Source organism: Brienomyrus brachyistius, chromosome 10, assembly GCF_023856365.1.
Source record: "Brienomyrus brachyistius isolate T26 chromosome 10, BBRACH_0.4, whole genome shotgun sequence".
NCBI classification, from domain to species: Eukaryota; Metazoa; Chordata; class Actinopteri; order Osteoglossiformes; family Mormyridae; genus Brienomyrus; species Brienomyrus brachyistius.
The window spans coordinates 24062020-24082785 of NC_064542.1; the positions used below are offsets into that span (position 1 = coordinate 24062020).

A 20766-nucleotide genomic window follows, 5' to 3' on the forward strand; every position below is an offset into this window, starting at 1 on the left:
TTCACTATATGAAATGATTAAACTCATTGAAATACTGTCTTGTGCCAGATTTCGGTGCTTGAGAATGATGAGGGACATGAAGGCATTGTAACACTGACAGGAGCTCTTAACAGAGTCTAGAGTGATGCAACGAAAATGTCAATAACTTTTATTCAATCACAAAAAACTAAATTACAACTGAATTATGACAGCTGAAATTAACATTGCTTTCTGGGGCATTTCCGTATCATTGCTCAAACAGCACAGATGAGTATTGTACTAAACGCCCTAACCTGGCCAAAATAATTATGGCTCAGGAACACGATAGAAAATCAGAATACAGACAATAAACCATCACAGAGTCATACCTCCCAGGAAAAGATAGCCTTTGCAGTGTGTTTATTTAACTGTTTATAATGCAGATGGACTCTGTGTAGGCTCGGTAATCCTGTATCGCCATTGCAGGCTTTCCGTAGAAGCTGAAGTTTTTCTTTGATCTTTAGTCCTGCCTGTACAGCGCCTCTGACTCCACTATCCAGTTACTGTGGTTACATGTTGGACTCAGATGACAAGCCCAGCTGATCAATGCAATCGCTCCATTCTTTCTCAGGATGTGGGCAAATGGTGTGAGATGACTATATCAGTGAAATGGCTGACCCCTTCAAACGGGAATCTTTATAACGCATCACCGGTCCGGGGTGGACTTGCGATGCACGTTCCAGTTAATTCCAATCCAAACAGCACGACATGAAAGTACGACTCAGAAATTACAAGTATCGTATATATTCATGTGATTGACAGAACGTAAGAAGTTGCGAATACCAAATATAAATTAAATTAATCTTTTACTTAAACCGAGCACATTTGTAGTAGAAAAGGGCAGTTCCAGCAATAAGTCTTGCAACTGCTACAAATACGCTATTTAATTGAGGAAAAAAACAAGCGCGTCACTTTTACTGTTCAACATTACGGTTATATTTCAGATAATAAAAAAAACGTTTATGATGAGTTAATATGACCTTCATATATGCTCTTTAGAATAAACGATACTGCGTAAATACATTGTAAATACATATGAATAAGAAAGAGCATGCTTTGAGCTGGCTTTATTTTAAATAATTCGGCCGCTTCAGCTTTAAACCGAATGACAGTCCACGTGAGGGCTTCTGTGCTTCTATTGATCACCCCGAAGAGCCGACAAACGCGCCACTTGCGCTGTGCAGCCGGGGATGCGAGAGATGGTGCTTTAATTCAACGTCAGATCAAGTTTGATCAATATCCCCCTGCTGGCCCAATTGGAGGAGCCTTATTCACAATCAGATCCGCTACTCTCGCCACCACCATCTTTGGGATAAGTCCCTGCTTTTTTTCCAGTGGCAGAAAATTTGCTCTGCAACCCGGTTTGTACCTCAATGAACCTAATTGGTGCAGAGTGGAAGCGCATAAATCTGGAGGATTTCCTTTAAGTCCGCGGTTGTGTACATGATTTTGCCTTATCAGATTCCTTTTAGGAGTTGAATTTAAAGGTTGGAGAAAATGGCACACAGTGCGGTGCTTTTCTTATTGTGGTTTTTCCGCACATCTCTGGCAGGCTTCCCTAACCAGATAAATATAGGTAAGTTGCTTTTTATTCTTAATACGTGTCGCTCGATTAGATGCCTTGTTTTTTCCTTGTGTGGTACATTCTATTAATCCTCACACGACAGTTTTCTAGACAATAAACTAATGCTGATTTGTAGCAGAAGTACCAAGTGGTTAAGTTGGCAGATGATGAACTTGATTCAGAGCAGAGCACTGCAGCTGAATAATATCCGTGTAATCATTAGTCCTTCATAATTATAATAGCTGTTTTGTTTATGGACTACAAATAAAACCCATATGTGAATCAGGTTCATAATAAAATTGTGAAGAACCTACAATATGCTAAATGCAGAAGAGCATACATTAAATGAACAGAACACGACGCGCAAAAGTGATCACCCTTGGTGTTTAAGGCTTATTTTCACGATTATAAAATACCTGCATTATTAAAAGGTGATTGGACGAAGCGTGTCGTAATTTCAATTATTTGATCACTTGAATGTAAACTGTATGCAGGAATAAGTCTGGATTTTAGGTCAGATTTGGCTGGTTGGCTGATTGCGTTTGTTTTCCGTTTGCTCACCGAAACAACATGGAGATATATTATTGTTTCGTGGGCATTAGAATGGAGAAAGAAGGAAGCTTAAATTTCTAGATAGATGGAAAAAAATCTTTTCTCTCTCTAGGGGGACTCTTCATGCGATCAACGGTGCAGGAACACAGCGCCTTTAGATTCGCAGTTCAGCTCTACAACACCAACCAAAATGTGACCGAAAAACCTTTCCATCTGAATTATAACGTAGATAACCTCGAATCATCCAACAGCTTCTCGGTCACCCACGCATGTGAGTATCCCGTTTCATATAAACACAGATCACTGCATTTTGCCTTTTTTCTTTGGAAACGCAGTCCTCTCCTCTATGACTTAACATTTCCTCACTTCGGTCTCGTCGCATAGCTAGACCATGGGGACTATTGCGCATAAAGCTGATTAGTTAAATAACTCCACAATTACATAAAAACTCTGTCACTGGATACACTGCAAATTGTCAGTTCGACATTACGTAACTGTTTTTTTTTTTTTACTGTTCTTGAACTTCGAAATACAGTTCAAATGTACTATATAGAGTTCAGTGAGTTTTTTTGTTCGTATTATAGCATTACGGTGCATTACCCTATTGTCGCGCTGCTTGTTTTTAATTATAAATGGAAACTGGCCTATAATATTACATTATAACAAGTATTAATTTTGTTTTCATTGAATAGTGTTTAGAATGGAATAGATTTTAACTTTTTGCATTATTTGTTCGTATGTCACAGCTAAGTTCAATATAAAGGAGAGTATATCTGAAAAGCAAGGATGTGTAGGATATTGCATATATTTAGGTTTTACGTAATGTGTCTGTCAGCTGGAATGTGTAATTCCCATGTTTATTTGATAGCATATTGTTCAGAGTATCACTTTACACTTCAAATGCTTATTATGGTTGGTTCGCCGATCAACCTTAATGGATATTTACACAGGATAAATATAGTAGTAGTGGTCTGATGACAACAGAAAAGATGGGGTAAAAGTGTGGGAGTTGGTTGCAATCTATGTCAATGTCAGCTTCATTAGAGCTACTGACGGATGATTGCTGCACCATTTTGGTACCATTTGAGCTTAAACAAGGCAGCCATGTTAGCATGTGGAACACAGCACTTTGTCTGCTTCAGCATTTTACAAAAGTCACCTAACTTGTCCCGTAAAATTGATCGTTTATCTGGCAAAGCCCCCATATCGACCTTTTTATAGTCACTGCACGGCCTTCATACTAATGTAACCATGGAAGACTGGCCATGTCCGCCCTCTGGTAAACTTCGGAAATGGGTTTGCCATACCTCGCATTCTTAATCCCATTCCATATTTTGCCTTTTTTTAAAAATGCTCCTTTACTAAAACAGTGAAAGCAAACATCTTGCATGATGTAACATCTTACATTTCCACACGTTTGATAAACTTACATTTCTGTTAAGCTGCTGATCAATCTTTCAAGGATATTCAGAGTAATTTCAGGCAGGAAACTCCAATTCAGTACAAAATACCCCCCGCACTGTGATGTCATTCGTACCAGTTGTTAGGCCAGTGGAAAACCAACACCTTGAAGTACTGTACTTGTGCTACTTTCTCGAAGTACCAAAAGTACGGTACCTGGTGCGGTGGAAATGCACCCTTCAATTGACACTTCCAGAACTTTGCAGGCATATGGAGGACAACGAAAGTGTAAAAATCTGAGTTATCTTGACAATGAACATAATACAACTGTGATACTTATTTCAGTTTGTTTGTGATGACAAAGCTGGGACACTGTAGCGTGAAAAAATGGCAGCCGCAGGTTAATTCAAAACATGCACTGGAATAAAGAGTTACCTCATGCAACTTGGTCTCCAGTATTACTGAGAAACGCTGGACAGTGTTAGCGTGAAAGGATATTAGCCCACATTTTGTGGAGCTGATACTTAAGGATTTAGTGTGTCGGAAGATTCATTGTGTGTCATCTGGATGGCTGTAGTCACATTGTTCAGATCTTCAAGGCATGGGAGAAGGATTCTGATTGCTGCTGGATTTTCTATACTGCATTGTGTCTGTTAGCTTCCACTGCCACACGCTCCATGTCCTCTGGAAATGTGTAGGAGAAGTTGCCTGTTCTGTTTTATTTATGGCATCCATTTCTGAGATACGGCATGCTTTTGGTGGAACATAACGAACCATTCTGCAGTGATTTATTAAATGAACATAACAGCTTGATATAGCACTTATCCTGTGATGTTTCTTCCCCTGTTCCCTTCTGCTTTGCATCACGCCATTATTTCTGGCAGAAACCAAGTGGTATTAAAGGTAAAAATAAAGTTTTGTCTGGATTCAGATTTGGTATGGATCTCATTAGTGTTACATACCAAAGTTTTGACAGAGTATGAAAACATTCAAATTCGCAAAATATTTTATATTTCTTTGCAGTGACTATATTTGGAGTCTCGGCTTTTTGACAGGGTGAATTTCTTGGATGTGCTGTGTCATTAGATTGTTTCTAGAAGATTGACACTGTTTCTGCAGTGAGGTCCATACACAGTGAGCCAAGGTTGCGCTGTATTGCTCCACCCTAGTTATCTGGGCTCAGCCTTGCTCAGCTTGGCTTGGCCTGGTTTGGCCTCCCCTCCATTTAAGTCTGTTCTCCTGTGCCTCTGCAGTGTCGTCTCATTAGCACACAGCTCTCATATTGCCTCACTGCACTGTCACTGCAAGAAGAACAAAAAAAAAAAAACCTCAAGAAAGGCACCATAGTCAAGGCATGAACATGCATGAAGATCAGCAGGCTCAACGGAGTGGGGGGGGGGCAGCGGGTGGTAAAGGCATCCTCTCGATGCTGTCGGTATCCGTCCGTCCTTATGAGAGGACGGCGGCGATGGAACGTAAGCAGCGAAGCGACGAGCGACACCCTGCATGCTGTGGCTTAACTCGCGATGAAGAGGTGTCGAGGAAGAGCAGGGCGTGGTTTTGTTTCTGGAGTCTGGTGAATCCGAGGACAGACTGTTTGTGCGACGCGCGCAGTCCCACGAGGACCGCTGCCCCATTTCGCTTTTCTTCATGCAGTACCTCAGCAGCTCCACTAGGGGCACGTTTCGTATCAGCTACATGCAGATATCTGATGCCATTCAGGGTTCCTCATCATGGAGGCTGGCAACAGCCGCTGATATATTTTTTTAACCACCTTTGAAGCGGATTGTAAACTTCTCATCCTACAGTTGTGTGTTTCGTATGGACTCAGCGGGTAAATTCGTGTGCAGATTGACATCAAACAGAGGCATTATTGCTGAAAATGCCTTGTAAATATTAATAACAGGCTTCCAGCCTCCACCAGGGCCTAGATTCTGAAGCCTTTTCTTTAGCTTCTCACTCACTTCACTGCCCCCCCCTGAACGTACCAGTTACACTAAGCAAACAGTATGGAGCTGATGCCTTCAAAGTCTACTGAAAACAGAAATAAAATGAGCTGTTTCACAGAAACAATCCTGTAAGCTACTTTGGTCAAAATTACCCTGTGGTATTATCATAACAAAAAGCAGCCAAAAGGTGCACATCTGGACTTGAATTTAATTCTGACTATTGGCAGATTACAAATAAAAAAAATAATAAACAGTCTGTTCTAGCTATGCTTAATTTGCCTATTAAAATATAGATAAAATATCCTTTAAATATCACTAGCTTAAAATACAAATTCAGATATCATCAGGTGTGTTATTACTAATTAGTTAAGAATAATAATAATCTGGCCATAATGCTGCTTAGTGGTGCTTACCATTCTGTGTGGCATCTGCACGCCTAATTTGGATGTGCACTGACAGAAACTGATAGGTGAGAAGTATTTAAGGACACGCGCCGTCTGACGGTTTCCAATGGATGTGCTCTGGATGTTAACACTACCGAAGCCAGACGACTGCATATGATATCCGCGGGGCGAACACAGCTCTCTGAAATCCGGGGAGCTTTTCCCCGGTCCGGCCTGGATCATTTCCTTCTCAGAATGGATAGACAGGAGTGTGACTCAAGTGTCATCTAAGGAACAAAATAGATGGGGGGTATTTTAATCTGATATTGAAAGCGATGCAGTCCAAGGCGAGGCGTAACGTGATTTAATTTTGCACGCCTCCAGGCAGTTTTGTCTTCACTTAAAATAGCCCTAAATGGGAAAGGTCACGCATTACAATTAAGCCCCCCCCCCCCCCCCCAATACCCTGCGTATCTAGTCCAAGACACATAGTAGCCTAAGACTAACTGAGGAACGATTTGCTGAGGTTTTATTATTGTAAACCAGCATTGCTGTGTGTTTTTTTTATGAATTCGAATCACCTGCTAAGAGCAGAAGGCACCAACATTTGCATACTTGTATTAAAAATTTGACGACATATACATACATTACATTATGTGAGGATGATATGGAGATATTATGGCCTTGCATATGTAATAGTGGCATTATTGATTTTATCTCCCGCTCGCACGCACACACAGTCAGACACGCTGATAGGTCCATTAACATTTTTCTTTTTTTTGCACAAACACAACGCAGAAAGCTGACGTTAAGGGTTTGTCAAGCGTGCCGGGGGACGGAACACTACAAAGACTGCGGTACTGGGGGGTAAATTGCTTACTGTTGCGGCAAAATCATTCCTGCCAATGAGAAGTCCACATCTTTACATGTATATCACATATAAACGTGGGACGCGTTGGCTTACCTTTAATTTCATTCGAGTTTAAATGTGCATCGGCTTTTATTTAGATTTAACGGTCATACTCAGGATTGAAACAAAATTTGTTTAAAAAAATTAAATGTGCAAAGGTGGCAGTTCCGCAGTGTAAGGAATTTCTTTCCATCATGCCAGGCTATTCAGACCAAAATGACACATTTAGGTGCTCTCTGATAAGGTGAATTGCTGTTGCTAAACATAATCAAGGAGCAGCACCCATCCGTTTTGCTTACTGTGCGTTATTCCCTGAATTCTATGTATTATATAATATCTAGAATAGGTACAGAGGTGAACTGAGAGACGGTTTCAATTGGAAGGAAAAAAAAGTGATCATTTTCAAATAAAACAATATTATTCTGACTGTCAGCCAACATTTTGCACAGCTTTGTCATAAAGGAAAAGACCTGCTACTGGCTGCCAACAGTGTGTATTCCCTGCATAAGTGATTCTTTGGAGCACAAACTACAATCAGATATAAAGAAGTTGGTTGAAATGCATCATGATCCAGATGGCAGTTTCTTGGCTTTTTAGATGTGCTGTCATGCTACGTCTTTGCGTGGGGATGCTACCAAACCGCATCTGATGCGTGATCGAAGCCATCCACATGGGCTGGGACTCTATATCTCAAGCTAAGCTCTTCCAGAGTACTGGGAGGGAATCACTCCCCCCTCCCCCCCCCCACAAAAAAATAAAATATGTTGGGTGCTGGCAGCATCCCAGATTGCTTCTTTGTTCCACTGGGGCTTGTCGGAAACCAAAACCATAAGTGAGATGCAGGGGTTTTCATTTGAGGTAGTAATGATGGGGAACTTAGGAAGGCTGGGGCCAAGAGTGTGGCCCCTGGGGGCCGACAGATTAGCCCCCGGGGGTCATGATGGTGCAGTGCAGAGCTACGCCTTCTGGTTGCATTTCATTTCCTGGACACTATGAGTGTGGTCAGGAAGGGTGATGGACTCGCACAGCTCGACTCAGCAAGTGGTGTGCATGTTTTCAGGTCGAGCACCTCGCCACTGAGGTGCTACTGGGCAAACTACTGACCGAGAATAAGCTCTTCTGAGGGGTAAATGCTTAGCGTGTGTTTACCACTGTGATACCCATCTAACACCCCGCATAACTACCACCGGAGACATTCACCGTGGAGTAAACGTCTGTTGTCGGTGAACCACAGGTTCCATGTCAATTTGATTAACAGTCAAGTACCCAAAAATCGAATTTTGGCATAATTTAAGGGAACACAAAGAAGGTGAAAGGGAGAGAAATTCCCATCAGAGTCAAAACTGGCCTGGTTTTCATAGTCAGGGGTGGATTCATTGATTGTTTACATTATGGTCTTCAACTCTTACTTGGATTTGTCTGAAATGTAGCTAATGGCGCAGGTTACTGAAGCATGAGAATCAAAGACCTTCGTATGTGTCATACAGCATCTTTTTACAGAGTCAGAGACTCGGAATGTGTCAGTAACACGTAATGGCTGGAAGAGCTGTTTTTCAGGAAAGGTGCACAAATAACGCTTTAATAATGTAAAAAGGCCTTATGTTTTATTCATGCCATATCTTACCATGAGAGTTTTCCAGCTAAATGTGGAGTATAATATAATTGTATTATATGCATAGCATACATAGTAAGCCTGACTTTCAAGTGACTGCAGGATATATAAAAATATAATGCAAGATACTACTTTGCTTTCTGCCTGTCAATATTGAATTTGTACAATGCAGTGCATATTTGGAGGGAAAAGCCTTACAGTGTAATTAATGTCAAAAATAATTGAAAGTTGCTATAAAATTCTTGGGAATGCTTACGCCAAACAAATCAAATGTCCCACGGTACATCAGGCAGAGAGGTAGGCATCGAAGTCATCTCCCTTTGTCATTTTTTGCCTCGCAATTAATAAAATTACTGTCCAACGGGAAAATGCTCCGCAGCTTCAGTAAACCTTCATGTGACGTTCTGCTGAGCTGGAGCAGCGAGTAATGGGAGAGGAAGGGGCTTTGCTGCTTTGAAGAGGACTTCAGAATTAAATATACACCATTTACTCCTTTGAGGTGATAAATAGTATTGCAGGTGTGTTTGGCAGGGGCAGGAAGATCAGTTCAAAGGAAACGGAGGCAGAAACCCCCCCAGGGAGTCACCAGGTCACTGCTGATGGCTGCGTATGAATTACAGGTAACAGCTCAGTTCTTCCAATCCCAGTTTTATTTTGTTATTTTTTTAAACCAACAGCAGGAAGGTTGAGCCAGTTAGTGTTTTTTTATTTATATTTTTCTACCATTTATGATCTTTTTTCTCTCCCCCAATTTCTATTAAAGACAAATCTGCAGTGTTGGGTCCTTTAATCTTTCCCTCTCGTGTCCCTGTGCAGTTCTGCCATCGGTCATCCTGTCACTTAGCTAATGGTGTGTGTCCCCTCTCCCGGCTTTTTACATGCGCCCGCCCCGCGTTACTGGATCCTCCAGGTTTTTAAACACCCGCATGGCAGATGGTTATTTGGCTGCAACATTCTGCAGTCTGCTGTTTATGCTAAAAAAAAAGAACAAAGGCAAACAACAAAAAAATAAAATTTGGCTCCGCCGCACGAGTAAGCATCCTGAGTCTCTTGTGGTGGATTTCACCGTAGCTGAACGGTGGACTGGGCCACCCTGAGGAAGAGAGAAGGTGTTAATGAAGGAAGTTCTTCTTGTAAAATCCGGCCTGATGTTTCTCTCCTGATCCTTGGATGGAGGTGACTTTGTACGTGTGTAACTTTTTGCATGGGCGCATTCACACTGCAGTTCCGGAACCTGGCCCCGGTTTACAAGTCCCTGGGCTGTCTCTACATGGAACTTTTGTAGCTCCTGGCCACTTTCATGTGTTGCTTTCGCACAGCACAACAGGAACTGGGACCTGTTAAATAAGCATGAAAGTTCATAGGTGAAACATTGCACATAACTTCATAAGAAACTGTACCACCACACAGAAACAATGTAGGATGAATAACGTTCTGTTTGTTATTTATTGGGGGGATTGATGGCCAGTACCAGCGAAACTTGCAGAAATATGGAGATGCAAGCAAAAAAAATCATTAATTGATGCATTAAATGTAATTGGGATACAAAAATTATTCCATCTGTTCAATTTTTGCTGTACTGTATCTCTTTTTATGCACTTCCGCGTAAATCCAAGTTAATGCAACTGCCTGTGGTCAACCAATCATCACACTACCGCTGTAAGCACCACCCCTGTAGTACAGTACGTCTTAGAACTTAATGTACGTACTTACCTTGGACTAGGTACTAAAAATTGGCTGTGGACCTGCCTCAGAGGAACTACAATTGGGCCGAGTTCCTTCAGTACAAACATGACAAAAGTTCAGGGTTCTTTAAAAAGGTTCTGGTTCTAGAAATAAGTTCCAGTGGGGTGAAAGTGTCTTCTATAGAGCAGCATGTAGGTCTGATTTGTGTGGATATAGACTGAGTGGCCATTAGGAAGACGGAACCAGCAAATCACGTGGCTACAACTGAATACATGCTGCATGCAGACAGGGTCAAAAAGTGCAGTTACTGTTTGGCTAAGCATTACAGTGAGAGTGACCACCTCATCCATGTCTGTGGGGACGCCTGGTCTTAAAGGAACGTCTTAGGAGGAGAGGTTAGCTGAACTGAATCTGTTTAGCCCCAAGCAAAGGAGACTAAGGGGGGACATGATCCAGGTATATAAGATTCTAACAGGTCTGGAAGCCGTTCAGCCAAATGGCTGCTTCAATATTAGTTTAAATACTAGAAGTTGTGGCCATTAGTGGAAATTAGCGGGAGAACATTTAAAAATGAATTTGAGGAAGCACTTCTTTACACAGCGAGTAGTTAGAGTATGGAATAGTCTTCCTGTTAGTGTAACGCAAGCTGAAACCCTGGGTTCCTTTAAATCCGTGGCCTGAACTACGAAGCGGAGTTACTGGCTTATCGGGGTAACTTGTCGGATTTAAGGTACCACAGTTTAAATGGACCTCATTTTGCTCACTTACCCCACTCATTTTACCCAGACTACCTTAAATCTGACAAGTTACACCGATAAGTCAGTAACCCCACCTCATAGTACAGGCCCCAGGGGTAGATAAGATTTGAACAACTCTGAGCAAATGAGCTTGATGGGCCGAATGGCCTCTCGTTTGTAAATTTCTTATGTTCTTATGACTCTATGAGCTAGGAAAGGGTTTGCAAACTATCATTTCAATAAAAAAGACCTGGATTTACAGTAGCACTGAGTTCTGGCTGTGTGCTGATTTGTCCGTCTCCTGTAATCATGCATGTGTCAGTAATGTTAATGTGAAACAGCTTGATGAGTCTTTCAATAATTGAAACAAACCAGGAAAAGCACAAGAATTGAACTAATTAGCCAAACACAGGAGCCCTTCAGTTTTAAAATAGTTTGTAAAACCTGAAGTAGCTCATAGAATCCCCCCCCGACATGGATTAGGTCGTCACCCTAATTAGAGTGGCTGTGATACATGACCGAGGCAATTTTAAAATTGGTGTGGTTGGTGGAGTTAGACCTGGTACTTAGAGTTTACAAAGAATGGTGTGATAAACAAAAAAGATGCCAGTCAGTGGCATTTCTGCAGCCCTTCTTAATGACGGAAGTCGGAGGAGAATGACCAGGGCCATCAAAGGTAAGAGGAAGGGCTGCAGTACAGAAATAACAGCCAACAGTGGGGCCAGAGGGACATTTCCTTACAGGTTGCAGTTAAAGGCACTTTTTTAAAGTGTTTTCCTTGGTTAATATTTAATAGCTACACTAAATGTCTCCTTTTCAACACATTTTCATTTTAATCTGCTTTTGCACGTAGGCTTCTGTTAGTCATAAATTTGACAACCTGTGACAGCCCCCTGTCCCATCCATATAAAACATTTAAATTAGCGTACTATTTATATGGTTTTATTAATAAAAGAGACGTCCAAACATCTAGCATTCTTTATACAAAAATGCTAACTTTTAGTAGCTCCCCCACAGGGCATGTAGCCCTTTAAATCGCAGTGTTTGCTGAAAGATAATTTCAAACCTTAAAATTTTATGGTCAGACTCCATCTAGAATTATATGCATTCTATATTTCATCAACATATTACTAACCCAGTAAGCTTATATACAGATATTTATAGCATTTTGTCTGTAGTGCAGAGCACCATGGTTTTAGCTCAGACCTAGTTAATAGTAAAAGATTTATGCATTAAACTGTGTAAAACATAAGTGCATGAGAACTTATAGTTCAGGGTATTCAGGGTGACCCAAGACTATATACTATGCGTGCATCTAAATGTCTTTTTATTTTATTTCTTTTCAAAACAAAAGTAGCAAAAACTAAGATGTATCAAATCTCTCAAGCGTTTTTTACTAATAGCTGAACAATCCAAAATGTTTGTCACGTCATGTGGCGTCTCCTGAACATGCACCGTCTAAGACTTCCAGCAATAAAACAACACAATTTCGAATGCAGGTGTCAGTAGATGCTTGGTTGGCAGTAACAGAATGCTGTCATGTTCTTTTTAAAATTTCAACAATCTCTCGGGACTCGCAAAACACGCTTTCAGCAATCAAAGTATAGGACAGTCATCAGGCGGATTATATCGACCGTAGTCTTAATAAGCCTCTCATTCAGTTGGGTACTTTTAAACATTAGCTACGGATTCGTACGCGTTCGGCATTTTAAAAAAATGCCACTCGTTGAGAATGCAGCTTGCCGACGATGCAGTTTAGGTATCGATTGAAGGGGATTCAATACATCAAGCTAATTTGATTGTCGGAGCACCAGGAAATGAGCTGAAACACGAGTCAGTAAACAGTGTGGCCCACTGCTTTCATGCACCTGTTTTCCTAGCAAACAAACAGTGCTGGCCTGTTACCAGCCGCTGCCATCGTCACTTTGGTTACGTGGGGCTGCTGTTTCCGGCTGATCTCTTTTACTCAACCAACAGCTAAAGTGGTCAGTAAACACTGGACATTTTCCCTGCTTTCATTTCCACATTTTAGAAAGAAAGACAAAGAAGTCATGGGAATGTAATGAGCCGCACGTTTCTATCGTAACATACTCAGCCCTTGTCTGCTCTCACTGGACAACCTTTGCTGTCATTACAGCAGAAGCGATGTCGCTTCATCCATACACAACAAGATTGGCCTCCATGGCTGTGGGCAGGCCCGACCCAAGGTGTCTATAGAATGCCACCCCCTCAAGAAGATCAGAGAAGCCGTCTTTACAGGCCTGTGCTCCTTTTGGCAGTGTCATCCAAAGGACACCTGTGACTGAAGTCCATGAGGTTCCTTGTTATCTCAACCAATCAGTGGAATTGACCGCCCGCCAGTGTGGGTTGGCAAGACGTAGGACTTTGTGGTTAGCAAGTCACAGACAGCTTCCACCAGACCAGGTCCTTTCAGATAGTAAGGGTAAGCAGCTCTGTGAAATTTGGGTGGCCCACTGGTGAGCTCAGGTGAATATGTAGATTGTGGGCTGGCATACAAGTCCTACAATGTACCAAGACCTCTTGGAGACCACACACAGGGTCATGGGAAGAGCGTCAGCATCTGCAGACTTGTCTGTCTTAGTGTCTAAGGTGGACTCTTGTACTGAAAGGCTGTACTGAAGCGTCAGACAGGAGAAGCAAAAGATGTATGTTAGAAATAGCCAGGGGCTCCTCAATCCTTCTTGGAGCTGCATCACTTGGTATGGAATCCAGATACTATCCCCATCCTGCCAGATACCCAAATCCAGTTCCACTTTCCGCCTTCCTGTGGGCTGAAAGGATCCACCAATCTGCCTTTATATTGGCAGCCAAAGAAAAACTGATAAAATCACTGGATTTTGGAAAATAATACTGCAGATTCTGGGTCAATTGTAAGAACTATTTGTTCAGTTACTATTTGTTCAGTATATTAACATGTAAATAATGCCTCTTTTCTGCATTAAGAAATGAGTGGTTGGGGTGTAATTACTTTTTGTAGCCGGTATATTAGAACAGGGAATAAAAGGGAAGGGTATTTAGGGGATAAAAAGCAAGTTTCTCTCTATATAAATTCTTCAAGCAGCTCTGAAATGTGTCCCGGTCATGTAGCGGGCTCGCTAAAGGAGAGCCAAACCAGATTACGTCACTGGATGGATCTGACATCATCTAGCTCATGGTATTTTCCAGTTAGCAGGAGTAATAAAATACTACATACAGTATGTCATCAGCTCTTATAATACAGCACAAGGCCACTGCCAAAGAAACACTGACGCACAAAGCACTTGCTGACTTTATTAAACATTAACATGGCATGGAGAGAGAAGGTTAACCGTTGATGAACGTGAACAACTCGGAATGAAATGCAAGAGTGGTGTTTGGAGCGTGAGCGTATAACGCTGCGGCGTGGCTCATGCCGTCTTTGGGGTCTCGTGTGATCGATGTCTGTGCTTCAGCGAAATGATCCTCCCATTTATCACCACTCTCATGCTCCAATAGGCACCCTTCAGAACAAAGGAGCCCAGGGGGCTCCACGCAAGTTCAGCCGCGTTAGCGTGGAGTTACACTCGTCGAGGAAGCACTTATATCCTGCTCTCCCTCGTGTTTTTCAGCCTTGGCATGAACGCTGTCCTTTAAGACACGAGGGCGTGCACATCCGCTCGGTCACATCTCAGATGTGGGCGTCTCCATTCATAGAGAAGGGGGGGGGGGGGGGGGGAGAAGGGGAGCTCAGCGGTCGCCGCGGCGACCAGGCATTTGCTGACATGTGGGACCGGAGAGGTCTAGATGACGCAGAGAAACTGTGGAGTTAACGGTGTGGCAAGGCAGAGCACTGCGTGACATCGTGTCGTAATTCCAAGTGTAGCTTTAAGAGATTGACTGTCCGTTTAACTAGTTAATTTTGTTTTCATTGTTTCTCTTGAAACTGACATAGCCCTGTCTCTTTAGGGTTAAAAAGATTCAAGGAAAGTTGAATTAAGGAAAGTAGGGAAAACATGACTTAAGAAAATGCTGAAGGGTTATTATTACTCATTTCTGACTTACAAGATGAAGCCCATCCTGTGGAAAGACCTTAATCCTCATAGAATATCTTGGTATTTTTGCAGGAAACCATCCTTAGATAAGCTGAAGCACTGCAGCAGAAACAAAAATGCTAACACTACTTAAAGCTGTCATCTGTAATGTATGACAGATACCTTCATAATGCATTATAATGATCAGTATAAGAATTAAGGATGTTTTGTACTGCATTATGAAGGTATCTAAAGTGCATTATAGATGAGAGCTTCATAAAGCATAAGTAATGCATAATGAACATGGCTATGATGTGTTGAGCCTTTTTATAAATATCTATAGCCATGTTCATAATGCTTTATGAATGCATTATAATGTGTTATGGATGTGTTCATAGTTTCTTATAGACATAGCATTCACATAAAATGTTACCACAAAAATCAGTCTGAAATTCTGTGACCCATTATTAACCCAAAACAAAAAGTGAGCAGGAAATTGAGATTTAAATACACAGGAAAAAAAACTTGTTCATTATTCACACTTGCTTATGATCAAATGATGATGATGACAAGTTACTTAATCTCACTCCATTTTTGTCTTAAAGTGACTGTAAATGTCTTGCAATTAGTGTAAATATCAGAAAACACAAACTAATCACTGCACCTTTTCATTATCTGGTTCTTGCGAATTCTAATAACACAACAAAAATGCGACAGGTCCATGCTAATGAATCAGACAAGGCTGAAATTACCTGCTGTAAATTCAAGTCTGTTGGGAAATATTAATAGCATTAATTTATCTGTCAGTCAATACAGTAGAGAGTGGATTCTACAAGAGATTAGTCCCTTGTGTGATTTCCCGAACATGTAACACACTAAGCCTATCAAAAGGGCAGTGTTTCTCTGAGCACAGCTAAATGATCGTACTCCTCTCCAAGCACGATGGGGGGGGGGGGGGCATCTAGACCCTAATTAGCTTGCAGTGTCAGAGAAAAACAACATGCAAGGGCCACAGCAATAGGATAGTCTGTGGCAGATGCTGAGATGAGCCTATTGCACATTCCACTGTAATGCAGGCAATCCCATTGATTGGTCATTGTCATTACTCATTTTCCCCAAGAAAAATAAACATTCTTTATACTTTATACCTAGGTAATGGCAGTGGATTATGTTGTAGGAATATATTATTAAACGGGCATACATAAAAATAAGTATATTTAACTATGCAACTGTATTAATGTACCTATGAAATCAAAGCAGATATCTTGCGGAAGTCATACAAATATCAACCAATGCTGACGTAGTTTTTACCTGGTTACATGAATACAGAATCCTCAGTCTCCCAGATCTTTTTTGCCTGGGTTTCAGTCATATTAGCTTTAATATTTATGATTTAATAATTGCCTTTGATGTCTGAAAATTAGTTTTGCCTTGTTCCAAATATAAAAACAAACATGATAAAGGTCAATCAAACATTGTATTGAACTCCTAAGGGTTGTGTTCAAAAAGATTGCTTAGTATCATTAGAGCAAAATTATTTAATTTAACCTTGAAAATATGTGTCTTTGGTTTTAGTCGTCCTCTGGTTTTGATTTGTTTTTTTTCGACAACTATATCTAGATTGTCCCCAGATTAAATACAGCCTTCGCTTTGCTTAGAGCTTCTGTAGAGGAGCCCATTTCTCTCTGGCTGTTTAAACCGTGGCAATTGTCCCATACGGCCACACTATACTATCTTTAAAGTTACCTATGCAAGTGTAATTATTTTAAGCCTGGTACAGCTAATTCAGGCATACAGTGCTAGGTGTTTAAGTGGGTCATTTATTCAGCCTAAATAATTCTTTGCGTGAAAAGTGACAGAAGTGTTGCTTCTGTTGTAGCCACTATGAATTTTTTTTGTTCCGCTTTCGCAGTGAACTGCGGATCTGTCTTTTCTGTTACATTTTCCACTAGGAAATAGTATTTGTACATGCGACATTCGGCATTTCCGCCACACCCTTAAATATATATAACGGATCACAGGGGCCACTTTTGAACACTGAAGGCTGCAGTTCAGTTCAAAGTACCTTAGCAGAGGCGTCAAATCAACTTCTTACGGCAAAGTGCATGAGTCAAGTTGCCGGAAGAGCAGGAGTTGCTGGAAGCACTTCTGTGATGTCATCAGTTCGCGATGGGCCCCTAGCCTCAGCTATCACCGGCTCTCAGTGGAGATCAGGCATGATTTTAAGGCGATCTTCATAGTCAGCGCAGGAGAAAACAAGCATTTCCCTAGTAGAGCTGATACGTCGCTCAATCCTACATTTGTCTGCTCCTCACACCTCAGTAGTGGTTCCTTTTTTTGTTTTGGCACAGTTCAGCCCAGTCTGCTATTTTCTGAGGCCAAATGGCTTCTTTAAATGCTGTCGCAGTCCACAGAAGTGCTGAATTTCATAGAAAACCACTGCAGAAGGAAGTCAGGCAGGCAGGCAGATGAGAGAAGGTCCTCCTTGTTAATGAGGCTCTCCGGCAAAGCCCAGCCCGCTCCGGCCTCCTCTACCGGAATGCAGAGCAACAGTCGTCCTGTGGCCTCCTCTACCCGAACTCAGAGTGACGGTGGTCCCGCGGCCTCCTCTACCGGAATGCAGAGTGACGGTGGTCCCGTGGCCTCCTCTACCGGAATGCAGAGTGACGGTGGTCCCGTGGCCTCCTCTACCGGAATGCAGAGTGACGGTGGTCCCGCGGCCTCCTCTACCGGAATGCAGAGCAACAGTCGTCCTGTGGCCTCCTCTACCGGAACTCAGAGCAACGGTGGTCCCGTGGCCTCCTCTACCGGAATGCAGAGTGACGGTGGTCCCGTGGCCTCCTCTACCGGAATGCAGAGTGACGGTGGTCCCGCGGCCTCCTCTACCGGAATGCAGAGCAACAGTCGTCCTGTGGCCTCCTCTACCGGAACTCAGAGCAACGGTGGTCCCGCGGCCTCCTCTACCGGAATGCAGAGTGACGGAGGTCCCGCGGCCTCCTCTACCGGAATGCAGAGTGACGGTGGTCCCGCGGCCTCCTCTACCGGAATGCAGAGCAACAGTCGTCCTGTGGCCTCCTCTACCGGAACTCAGAGCAACGGTGGTCCCGTGGCCTCCTCTACCGGAATGCAGAGTGACGGTGGTCCCGTGGCCTCCTCTACCGGAATGCAGAGTGACGGTGGTCCCGCGGTCTCTTCTACCGGAATGCAGAGTGACGGTGGTCCCACGGTCTCTTCTACCGGAATGCAGAGTGACGGAGGTCCCGCGGTCTCTTCTACCAGAATGCAGAGTGACGGTGGTCCCGTGGCCTCCTCTACCGGAATGCAGAGTGACGGAGGTCCCGCGGTCTCTTCTACCGGAATGCAGAGTGACGGTGGTCCCGTGGCCTCCTCTACCGGAATGCAGAGCAACAGTCGTCCTGTGGCCTCCTCTACCGGAATGTAGAGCGACGGTGGTCCCGTGGTCTCTTCTACCGGAATGCAGAGTGACGGAGGTCCCGCGGTCTCTTCTACCGGAATGCAGAGTGACGGAGGTCCCGCGGTCTCTTCTACCGGAATGCAGAGTGACGGTGGTCCCGCGGTCTCTTCTACCGGAATGCAGAGTGACGGAGGTCCCGCGGTCTCTTTTACCGGAATGCAGAGTGACGGAGGTCCCGCGGTCTCTTCTACCAGAATGCAGAGTGACGGTGGTCCCGCGGTCTCTTCTACCGGAATGCAGAGTGACGGAGGTCCCGCGGTCTCTTCTACCAGAATGCAGAGTGACGGTGGTCCCGCGGCCTCCTCTACCGGAATGCAGAGTGACGGTGGTCCCGCGGCCTCCTCTACCGGAATGCAGAGTGACGGTGGTCCCGCGGTCTCTTCTACCGGAACTCAGAGTGACGGTGGTCCCGCGGTCTCTTCTACCAGAATGCAGAGTGACGGTGGTCCCGCGGTCTCTTCTACCAGAATGCAGAGTGACGGTGGTCCCGCGGTCTCTTCTACCGGAACTCAGAGTGACGGTGGTCCCGCGGTCTCTTCTACCAGAATGCGGAGTGACGGTGGTCCCGCGGCCTCCTCTACAGGAACGTACAGCACTGGAGATGATATCAACACGTAGCGGTGATGGAGGCGCATACAGATGTAGGTTCAGCCGAGCGAAAAAAACAAAAAAAAAGAAAAAAATATGCAACAATGAAGCAGGAAAGGGAGCCGGGGGGCCCAGGGACGCGGGAAGCCGCCATGCAACACTGAGCACATGGAGGCCAGGCTGCGTGCCGAGCAATAAACAGTTTATTATAAAACAACGTCCTGCTCTTTGTTCGCACAGAGAGGGGGAACAAACGGCTCTCCTCTGTCATTGCGGGCCATCCATCACCAGCTCTGCAGCCTGCCCGCGTCTGATTGCCGTTAAACATCTTCGGTGGGCCCAGATTAAATCCCCCCTTTTTAAACAAAAATGGTGTGTTTTCTTTGAGGCTGAGGGAGCACAGTCATTTGGGGGGGCAGATCCCTTTATTAGCCTCAGTGTTTTTTTTGCCCCCCTTGTCTGGGGAGGCATTGGAGAAAAAGCGATGCTCAGTATTAGATCTGTGTCGCTTTAAAAAGATCTTCATCGCAGCAGCAGTCAGCAGAATTTTTTTTTCCTTTTCCAGGACTCGATTCAAGCCTTTTTTTTCCACAGCCCTGCCCCCCCATGATAATTCAGCAGGCTATACATCAGTCTAGCATCCTTCTACTCCACATTATTGCTTTATGAATAATCCTACACCATTATCTGGCTCCGTTACGACACGTCGGGGAGCACTGTCCCATACAATCCACTCCCCCTCCGGACCTGCCCTGCCGCTGCCCGCCCTTGGCACTCCCAGTGCCTCCTGATCCCACCCCCATGAGCAAGGTCAGATGAATCACGGTGCTGAGGAGCCTCTGCGCAGCCTGGTCCGACTCCGGCGGGTCCCTCATCCGCCATGCGTGTGAGGGGAGCCTGTGACAGACGCTTTATATTCCGCTTCATCGTGCTGTAGCCAGTTAACGATACTCAGTCCCTCCTCCACTGCCCGTGAGGAGGTGAGAGTACAGGCTGGTGAAGAGTAGCGGAGGAAAACACAGGGGAAATTAACGCAGAACAGCGGTAGTATGAATACGCTGCTCCTACCGCGCCCCCCTGCTCAGTATTGGCACCCTAAATCAGGATCTGTCCTGTTCCGGAGTGGCTGAGGGAGACGCTGACGGACGCTGCCGCAATCACACACATCCCCTCACCTGCGGCGCGGGGGACGGCGGGGGACGGCGGGGCGGCGTTGGGGACAGGGGCGACGGCGGGGACAGGGGCGACGGCGGGGCGGGGGACAGCGGGGCGGCGCAAGGGACGGCGGGGGACGGCGGGGGACGGCGGGGCGGCGCGGGGGACGGCGGGGCGGTGTTGGGGACAGGGGCGACGGCGGGGCGGGGGACAGCGGGGCGGTGTTGGGGACAGGGGCGACGGCGGGGCGGGGGACGGCGGGGCGGCGCGGGGGACGGCGGGGGACGGCGGGGCGGCGCGGGGGACGGCGGGGCGGTGTTGGGGACAGGGGCGACGGCGGGGCGGGGGACGGCGGGGCGGTGTTGGGGACAGGGGCGACGGCGGGGCGGAGGACGGCGGGGCGGTGTTGGGGACAGGGGCGACGGCGGGGCGGGGGACGGCGGGGCGGCGCGGGGGACAACGGGGGACAGCGGGGCGGCGCGGGGGACGGCGGGGCGGCGCGGGGGACGGCGGGGCGGCGTTGGGGACAGGGGCGACGGCGGGGACAGGGGCGACGGCGGGGCGGGGGACAGCGGGGCGGCGCGGGGGGACGGCGGGGGACGGCGGGGCGGCGTTGGGGACAGGGGCGACGGCGGGGACAGGGGCGACGGCGGGGCGGGGGACAGCGGGGCGGCGCGGGGGACGGCGGGGGACGGCGGGGCGGCGCGGGGGACGGCGGGGCGGTGT

General features: G+C 45.2%; 1 protein-coding gene across 8 annotated transcripts in view; it reads left to right on the top strand.

The window, feature by feature from the left end:
- Nucleotides 1-1145: 1145 nt before the first annotated feature.
- The window catches only part of gria3b (glutamate receptor, ionotropic, AMPA 3b), a 97810-nt gene continuing 78189 nt past the window's right edge, over nt 1146-20766 (top strand). For 5 of the 8 annotated variants that reach the window (XR_007400424.1, XR_007400426.1, XM_049029059.1 and 2 more), the window contains exons 1-2: nt 1147-1594; nt 2247-2405. Coding sequence is in view for 5 of the 8 variants with exons in the window: in XM_049029059.1 (XP_048885016.1) it covers nt 1516-1594; nt 2247-2405 (238 nt within the window). In the remaining 3 variants the exon portion in view is untranslated. Of the gene's footprint in view, nt 1595-2246; nt 2406-20766 lie in introns of all 8 variants that reach the window. The other 3 variants (XR_007400423.1, XM_049029056.1, XM_049029058.1) reach the window with 1 other exon arrangement.